Source organism: Musca vetustissima, unplaced genomic scaffold (assembly GCF_032173495.1).
Source record: "Musca vetustissima isolate MV318-11 ecotype Yass unplaced genomic scaffold, APGP_CSIRO_Mvet_v1 utg3079, whole genome shotgun sequence".
Taxonomy (NCBI): Eukaryota; Metazoa; Arthropoda; class Insecta; order Diptera; family Muscidae; genus Musca; species Musca vetustissima.
This window is the reverse complement of record NW_026885880.1, coordinates 29,332-38,681: the sequence shown is the minus strand read 5'-3', so window position 1 is coordinate 38,681 and position 9,350 is coordinate 29,332. Positions and strand designations below refer to the sequence as shown.

Here is a 9,350-nt window from a genome sequence, read left to right as displayed (position 1 = left end):
GTTTCAGATCGAGTAGATTTAGTAGTCTAAACATAGCCTTATCCTCGTTTAAGTTGTCATTATCATTGTATATACATATGTCAAATATATAACAATTAACGTAAACGATCGTTCATCATTTTGAACTATCAGCTCTTTTATCAGTGTCATTCAAAAGTGATAGTGTGTACACCGCTTAAGACTGAGATTATTTTAAATTGTTGTCAGCTGATGATTGTTTGAAAATCTAAAAAGTCAGTCTGTCATTTTGTGTTTTACAATAGTGTTTTATTTATTCAACACTGTCAGCTAGTGTATGCCACATTTGTTCAGCACTTGCGAACTTTTAGTTTCAAAAATAGAAGGGATAGTCCGCGTGACAATTTTTTAGGTTTTCGACTGTAAAAAAGGTGTAAACGTCGAAGAAGTCATATACCTGTATACAATGTACAAATAACAAATGTTCTTAACTTGTATTGTTTAGAAAGGAATATTAAATGAGCTAACGGACACATCCTTAGAAACATATGTTGGGAATTGCCTTAAAGCGGTACTTCTAGACCAAGCAGGATATAGCTTTTCATGGTTTGGACACCATGGAACTACACCTGCCCACGCACTAACAGTAATTATTATAATAAAAGGTAAGAATTTCTAAATTTGACATGGAATTACTGGTCATCACGTCTCATTCATTTTTTAATACAGAATGTACAAAGGCCAAATTTCTCAACGCGAGAATAACCGATTTTTTTGCTGTCGTCAAAAAGTGGTTCCAATATGCAAAGGTCTGGCAACGAACAACTCAAAATAAAGGGTTAATATTTAATTTTATCAGCTGTAGTAAAATCCTGCCAGTCTTAAACGGCATTTACATTAGAATTTTTACTAGATTTTACTATTTTCTTCGATATCATAAAGGAAAATTCGTTATCGTAGTAAAAAGTAGTAGATTCTTGCACTACGGGAACAGACCATATATCGTCTTCGTGAATCACACATTTTCAAGTAAATTATCTTACAAAATTAAAAATTGTGTAGTTTTTTATTTAAAGGCGAATCAATTAGTTTTCGCTTAGGCAGAAAAACTGACCTTAAACTTAAGTTTCCGTCTTACAACCTGCATTTACCGTAGAAATCGTGTTCGTAAAAAAATGTCGAATACAGCACTGCTTTTGTACCGAAAAATGTAACACTTTTCCTAAAAATTTCAAAATGTCACCGCTTTATGCATTTCGTATATTTAATTTAAAACACAAAAAGTATTGACAACAGCAGACAATTCAACGAGTGTTAAAACTTTTAAATTTTATAAAAGAAAAATCACAACATTTTCTATTAATAAAAATTTCTTGCTGCCATTTAAAAAAATATTCAAATTAAATTTGTTTTTAACAGTATTCAACCAAATAACAGCTGATTTGCCATGTCATATGGCAACTATAAAGCAGCATTTCATTTATTAATCGTTTATCAAAAATAAACAAAAATCGATAAATAATGATCGCTCAACTGTCATCGCTAAAGCGCACATGTGTTTATTTTCATGTTATTTGTGATTGGAAGTTAAACAAAACGCTCCTTTGTAGCCAGCAAAAAAATAAATTAATTAAACAAACATGTTACGAAGACAAGCCCGTTTAAGAAGAGAATATCTTTTCGAAAAGGCCAAGGAGACACGGAGGCATAAATCCGAAGAGAAGAAACAAAAGTTGATCAACAGTTTGACGAACAACAAGACCATACATCCGAGTCTCCAGAAGGAGGCCATTACCATACAGGAAAAACTAAAATATAGTTTGGGTAAGAAAAATTTTGAATAGAAATTTTAACTACAATACTGAAATGTGTTCCTTTGACTTTTTCCAGATCAAGAAAATCCCAATGTCGATGATGAATATCGTTATGCTGGCAGTGAGGATCCCAAAATTATGATCACAACCTCCCATGAACCATCCGCAAGGCTGAAAATGTTTGTCAAAGAATTGCGTCTAATCTTCCCCAACGCCCAGCGCATGAACAGAGGTAAATACGAACTGAAGCAGCTGATACATGCCTGCCGGGCCAATGATGTTAGCGATTTTATAATTGTCCACGAGCATCGTGGTGTACCCGACAGTTTGGTCATTTGCCATTTACCCTATGGACCAACGGCATTCTTTAATATATCCGGTGTTGTAATGCGTCACGATATACCCGACATTGGACCGATGAGTGAACAGAAACCACATTTAATTTTTCATAATTTCAAAACCGATTTGGGTAAACGTACAATGACCATATTGAAACATTTATTCCCCGTCCCAAAAGAGGATTCGAAGCGTGTCATTACCTTCGCCAATCATGATGATTATATTGCATTCCGTCATCATACCTATCAATATGTTAACAAAGAACTGGAAATGAAAGAGGTGGGTCCGAGGTTCCAATTGAAACTATATCAAATTAAGTTGGGTACACTCGATGAAATACAGGCAGCCAATACCGAATGGGTACTGCGGCCGTACATGAATACATCGATGAAGAGAAGGTTTTTGTCCGATGATGATGGTTGGTGTCAAGATGAGGCGGAAGTATAAAAAATTGTAGATAGTTTTTTTCTAATTATATACTTATATACAGATATCTACATGCATATATTTTTTTTGGAATAAAATGAAATGTTGATAGTTTTTAATTAAGAAAATCAATCTCTTATGACTTCTAAGGGCCCCGACTTGTGTCATAAATGGGGATAAGAAAAACACGAGGAACCTATAAACGATTCTAAATTAGGTTCCTCAAAAGAGTATTTTTTCAAGGCTACCCTAAGGCGTGGATTTTTAAAAGAATATATTTTAAGGCCATCCCAAGGCGTGGACTTTGAAAAGAATATTTTTTCAAGGCCATCCTAAGGCGTTGACTTTGAAAAGAATATTTTTTCAAGGCCAGCCTAAGGCGAGGATTTTTAATAGAAAATATTTTTCCAACGCTACCCTATGGCGTGGAATTTTAAAAGTAATATTTTTTCAAAGCTAACCTAAGGAGTGGGCTTTGAAAATGATATTTTTCAATGCTACCCTTAGGTAGCGCTACACTAAGGCGTGGATTTTTAAAAGAATATTTTTTTAATGCCATCTTAAGACCAATATTTCTTCAGGCCCGTATTTCAGGCCTATATTTTTTCAAGCATGGTTTTTTAAAAGAATACTTTTTTCCATGCTACCCTAAGGTCTTTATTTTTTCAAGCATGGTTTTTTAAAAGAATATTTTTTCCATGCTACCCTAAGGTCTTTACTATTTCAAGTTTGGATTTTTAAAAAATATTTTTTTAAGGAATGGATATTTAAAAGAATACATATTTTTTTAATTAATATTTTTTAAATAATATTTTTTTAATAATATTTTTAAAGATTTTTTTTTTTTTTTTTTTTGAATAATATTTTTTTCTCATGTATTTTTAAAGAAAATATTTTTAAAACAATTAAATCAAATTAGAACCAATACGGTTAAAAAAATCATATACAAAATTCCCAAAATACCAAATAATGGATGTTACTATGATATGAGGGCTTCCCGAAAACATGGTCCAATGTTTATTATTTTTGGTAGTCAGTTTTTCTATTTCTTTTTTTATATTTAACAGATAACAAGCATCAAAAATTAAATTTTTACCATATATTATTTTTTATTTAATTTTCCGTAAGTGTCAAATATATTTCATATTTGCTAATAATGACCATTAAAGATTGCTATTTTAATAGTCTAAAATAATAATAGTCCCCTTAAAATACCCTTTTATTTAAATTATATCAAATTTTATGTAAATTATTCCCCAATTAAATATATTCACGTTCTGTCATCAATTCACTTTGCATAGCAATCTCCCAAAACTTGTTTTGTCAACCTGCTGCTGCAAAAAAAACGATATGTGAATCGCCCTGTTTATTTGTTCTCTTTAATACAATAAAGCTCAAGATATTTGTCATCTCGAATTTAATTTTTTGTTTTTCCTTTTATAGTTGTAGAATCTATTTGTTCCCAATTAATTTTACATACGTTATGCTATCAATTCCCTTTGCATAGCAATCCCTTTCCCATTATAATAAGAAGCAGCATTTGTGTTGTTAACCTGCTACAATATGAATCACCCTGTTGCTTTGCTCTCATTTAGTATGCATTCCACCTCATTCGTAAACAATTCGTTCGTTTCCCATTTAGTCTCCATCCCACCTCATTCGTAATTTTTCGGTTATACCCCATTGACTTCTTCTTTATCGGCCATTTTGTCTTCTCATCACATTCCGTAACGCCGTCAAAATTTCAAGAAACGGCATGTAATTAAAAGTAACGATAGTACGTCAATCGATAACACCATATATTATAATAATACCATAGTGGATTAGTCACAAAATTTTTGCCCATATAAAAATGTAAATTATTTACAATAAAATCATAATAAACAATAACAAAAATTATTGAAAAGTGAAATTGAAAGACATTACTATTTGAATTAAGTGGAAAATAGTGAATTAGCTAAGGTTTTCCACACGAAAAAGTGAAAACAAAAATTTTCTAGGTGGGGCTGCTGCGTGCTGTTGATCTAATTACTGGGGCCAGACGATAGATAGAGGTTTTTTCTTTTGCCACCAGCTGCCACCATGGCAAGACCAATCTATCCAAATCAGCAAAAAATTGCTGAAAAATTAATTATCCTGAACGATCGTGGTTTGGGCATTTTGACTCGTGTCTATAACATCAAAAAGGCATGTGGGGATACTAAATCTAAACCCGGTTTCTTATCGGAAAAATCATTGGAATCTTCAATCAAATTTATTGTCAAGAGATTCCCCAACATTGATGTGAAGGGTTTGAATGCCATTGTGAATATTAAGGCGGAGATCATTAAATCGCTGTCGCTGTATTATCACACCTTTGTGGACTTATTGGATTTCAAGGATAATGTGTGTGAGCTACTGACCACCATGGATGCTTGCCAGATACATTTGGATATTACGCTGAATTTTGAATTGACCAAAAACTATTTGGATTTGGTGGTGACCTATGTCTCGCTGATGATATTGCTCTCACGTGTGGAAGATCGTAAGGCAGTGTTGGGTCTGTATAATGCCGCCTTTGAGCTGCAAAATAATGCCTCAGATGCCGGATTCCCCCGGCTGGGGCAAATGATATTGGATTATGAGGTGCCGTTGAAGAAACTGTCCGAGGAATTTATACCACATCAACGTTTGCTGACAAATGCCTTGCGTTCATTGACGACAATTTATCCATTGCGAAATCTGCCAGCCGATAAATGGCGTGAAATGCAAAAACTCAGCTTGGTGGGTAATCCAGCCATTTTGCTTAAGGCGGTACGTACCGATACCATGTCTTGTGAATATCTATCCCTGGAGGCAATGGATAGATGGATCATATTTGGTTTAATGTTAAATCATCCAATGTTGGGTCAATATCCGGAGGTGAATAAAATCTGGTTATCCGCTTTGGAATCGAGTTGGGTGGTGGCTTTGTTCCGTGATGAGGTCTTGCAGATACATCAGTATATCCAAACATTCTTTGATGGTATTAAGGGTTACAATAAGCGTATAAGTGAGGTCAAGGAAGCCTATTCGAATGCGGTGCAGAAGGCGGCTCTTATGCACCGGGAGAGAAGGAAGTTTTTGCGTACCGCTCTCAAGGAGTTGGCATTGATTATGACCGATCAACCGGGTTTGCTGGGGCCCAAGGCCATTTTTATATTTATTGGTTTATGTTTGGCCCGTGATGAAATCCTGTGGCTACTACGGCATAATGATAATCCGCCGCTGCTGAAGAATAAGGGTAAGGGATTTTTGTTTTTTTATTTCGAATTCCATTGTTTTTTTAATTTTTTGCTTTTTTGTAGGGAAAAGCAATGAGGACCTTGTGGATCGCCAATTACCCGAGTTGCTCTTCCACATGGAAGAGTTACGTGCTTTGGTACGCAAATACAGCCAAGTCATGCAGCGCTACTATGTCCAATACTTGTCTGGCTTCGATTCCACCGATTTGAATATACGCATGCAAAGTCTACAGATGTGTCCCGAAGATGAAAGTGTTATCTTCTCTTCGCTCTACAATACCGCCTCGAATTTGACCGTTAAGCAAGTAGAAGATAATGAACTATTCGACTTTAGGGCCTTCCGTTTGGATTGGTTCCGTTTGCAAACATACATGAGTGTGGGCAAGGCAGTTTTACGCATTCAAGAGCATGTCGAATTGGCTCGCCTGTTGGACTCAATGGTATTCCACACCCGAGTCGTCGACAATTTAGATGAAATCCTAGTGGAAACATCCGATTTAAGTATATTTTGTTTCTATAGTAAAATGTTTGATGATCAATTCCATATGTGTTTGGAATTTCCGGCACAAAATCGTTATATCATTGCCTTCCCCTTGATTTGTAGTCATTTTCAAAATTGCACCCATGAAATGTGTCCCGAAGAAAGGCATCACATACGTGAACGTTCTCTGAGTGTGGTGAACATTTTCCTTGAAGAAATGGCCAAAGAGGCGAAAAATATTATCACCACAATATGTGATGAGCAATGTACCATGGCGGATGCTTTGCTGCCCAAACATTGTGCCAAAATTTTATCAGTACAATCGGCACGTAAAAAGAAAGATAAGTCGAAGAAACAATTTGATGATATACGCAAACCAGGCGATGAATCATATCGTAAGACCCGAGAAGATTTAACCACCATGGATAAATTGCATATGGCTCTCACGGAACTGTGTTTTGCCATTAACTATTGTCCCACAGTGAATGTGTGGGAATTTGCTTTTGCCCCACGCGAATATTTGTGTCAAAATTTGGAACACCGTTTCTCGCGCGATTTAGTGGGCATGGTTATGTTCAATGCGGAGACAATGGAAATTGCTAAACCCTCAGAATTATTGGCATCGGTTAGGGCATACATGAATGTTTTGCAAACGGTTGAGAATTATGTGCATATCGATATGACAAGGGTGTTTAATAATTGTCTGCTGCAGCAGACCCAGGCCTTGGATTCGCATGGTGAGAAGACAATTGCGGCATTGTATAATACGTGGTGAGTAGGAGGAAAAAAATAAAGATTTTAAAAAATTTTCTAATTTTGTTTAATTTTCTTCCAGGTACAGCGAAGTCCTTTTGCGTCGCGTTTCGGCCGGCAACATTGTGTTTAGCAACAATCAAAAGGCCTTTGTACCCATTACCCCAGAGGGTTGGGTCCCATTCAACCCTCAAGAATTCTCCGATTTAAATGAATTACGTGCTTTGGCCGAATTGGTAGGACCCTATGGCATAAAATCCCTCAACGAAACACTTATGTGGCACATTGCCAACCAGGTACAAGAACTAAAATCTCTGGTCGGTGTTAACAAAGAGGTCTTGATAACCCTACGCACCAGTTTCGATAAACCCGAAGTAATGAAGGAACAATTTAAACGTCTACAAGACGTGGATCGTGTTCTGCAGCGCATGACCATAATTGGCGTGATTTTATGTTTCCGCAATTTGGTCCATGAGGCTTTAGTGGATGTATTGGAGAAACGTATACCCTTCCTTTTGAGTTCCGTTAAAGATTTCCAAGAACATTTACCGGGTGGAGATCAAATTCGGGTGGCCTCTGAAATGGCCTCCGCTGCAGGTTTAATGTGTAAAGTAGATCCCACATTGGCGGCCACTTTAAAATCTAAAAAACCTGAATTTGATGAGGGTGAACATTTAACGGCCTGCCTGCTAATGGTATTCGTGGCCGTATCCATTCCCAAGCTAGCACGTAATGATAGTTCATTTTATCGTGCCTCTATTGATGGTCATTCCAATAATACCCACTGTATGTCAGTGGCCATAAATAATATTTTTGGAGCTTTGTTTACAATTTGTGGTCAAAATGACATTGAAGATCGTATGAAAGAATTTTTAGCCTTGGCCTCTTCATCGCTATTGCGTTTGGGTCAGGAGTCGGATCGCGATGCAACACGTAATCGTGAATCCATTTACTTGCTACTCGATGAAATTGTCAAGCAATCACCATTTTTAACAATGGATCTATTGGAATCATGTTTCCCATATGTTTTGATACGTAATGCCTATCATGCTGTCTACAAGCAGGAACAAATATTGGGACTTTAAAGAGTAACAATTACAACATTATTAGAGGTAATAATTTATGGTGTAGTTTGTAAGAGATTTTTTTATACATATATCATGAGAAAAAAACTCACAAATGGAATCCCAAGGAACCTCCTTGGGTGGGTGGAAAGAAGAGGCTAAGAACGTGTTTTAAGTCATAAATGACATCGGGAAATGGCCAGAATTTTGAAAAGTAGAAAAAGGCAATAACTCTTTGCCTTTATTTAAATTTTAAAACCAGGACCTATAACGACAATTTGTGGGTTTAGGAACCTCTATATATTTTTCAAGAACAGGTAAATTTAAAATATTAAGGCACCTTATTTTAAGGCCAAGAAAAATAAAAAAAGACCATGGCCATAATTAATTTTACAATAGGTAGGCGTCCCACACAGAAAGTGGTGGTGGAAATATCAAGAGGCTGGAATTATCTGTCCCGTATTAAAATTATAAAATCGGAATCTATAAAGAAAATTTCGTGACTTAGGGATCTCCTCCTTTTTCCCCACAAGAAAACTTAAATTAAAATATAAAGTGGCCGCCAAAAAAATCAAATTTTTTTCTTGGTTTCGAAAATCGAAAGGAATGGAACACGTTACTCGAACACCCCAACCCCTACCATCATGCAAACCCTTAGCAAACAAACTTAGTTCTTAGTAAAAATTAAGTAACCAAATCGATTAAAAAAACAATAATTGTTTAAAATTTTTTTATAAGGTATTTTTTTTTTTCTTCTTCGTAGTATAAGCTCTCTCTGTCTTACGCTCTTTTTTTCTATTTAAAAGAAACATTATGCATAATTATATACACAGTTTATAGGTATATATAAATAAAGTATTAAAATAATTATTGTAATATTTAAGAATAATAAAAAAATAAAATCTAAAAAAAAAATAAAACTATAAAACCCAATCAAACCAAAATCCATGTGAGGTGAGAGAAGATGAAACAAAATTCGAAATATCTAAGCACATAAGAGAATATTTTTCTTTACAATTAAATAAAAATAAATAAAATTTTTTCTATGGCCAAAATTAAAACATAAAAAACCAATTATAATTAATAAATAGAAAAAAATAATTAAAATAAAAAGTAATTAAAATAAAAACAAATGAAAAAAATTAACACTTTAGAGCTAGCAATGGCAAACAACACATGGGGAAACATAAAATGCATTTTGAGAGAAAAAATAATTTTTTTAGGGATTGAAGAGGGGATTCGATTAAAAATT

At 34.9% G+C, this 9,350-nt stretch overlaps 2 protein-coding genes across 2 annotated transcripts; both read left to right on the top strand.

Annotated features, from left to right (window-relative positions):
- Window positions 1-1,598: 1,598 nt before the first annotated feature.
- LOC133333178 (U3 small nucleolar ribonucleoprotein protein IMP4-like) lies at window positions 1,599-2,558 on the top strand. Its single transcript, XM_061541508.1, has 2 exons — window positions 1,599-1,782; window positions 1,849-2,558. Exons 1-2 carry the CDS (start codon window positions 1,599-1,601, stop codon window positions 2,556-2,558), a joined length of 894 nt encoding a protein of 297 aa, XP_061397492.1.
- A 2,056-nt stretch (window positions 2,559-4,614) lies between these two features.
- On the top strand, window positions 4,615-8,119 carry LOC133333183 (membrane-associated protein Hem-like). The gene is made up of 3 exons (XM_061541512.1): window positions 4,615-5,799; window positions 5,864-7,052; window positions 7,117-8,119. Exons 1-3 carry the CDS (start codon window positions 4,620-4,622, stop codon window positions 8,117-8,119), a joined length of 3,372 nt encoding a protein of 1,123 aa, XP_061397496.1. The 5' UTR covers window positions 4,615-4,619.
- The last annotated feature ends 1,231 nt before the right edge of the window (window positions 8,120-9,350 follow it).

Bases quoted from the DNA above. Each gene is read 5' to 3' on its own strand.
- LOC133333178 (XM_061541508.1), top strand. From the start codon at position 1,599: ATGTTACGAAGACAAGCCCGTTTAAGAAGAGAATATCTTTTCGAAAAG. The intron at 1,783-1,848 runs GTAAGAAAAATT...GACTTTTTCCAG, and splicing joins AAAACTAAAATATAGTTTGG to ATCAAGAAAATCCCAATGTC.
- LOC133333183 (XM_061541512.1), top strand. From the start codon at position 4,620: ATGGCAAGACCAATCTATCCAAATCAGCAAAAAATTGCTGAAAAATTA. The intron at 5,800-5,863 runs GTAAGGGATTTT...GCTTTTTTGTAG, and splicing joins GCCGCTGCTGAAGAATAAGG to GGAAAAGCAATGAGGACCTT. The intron at 7,053-7,116 runs GTGAGTAGGAGG...ATTTTCTTCCAG, and splicing joins GCGGCATTGTATAATACGTG to GTACAGCGAAGTCCTTTTGC.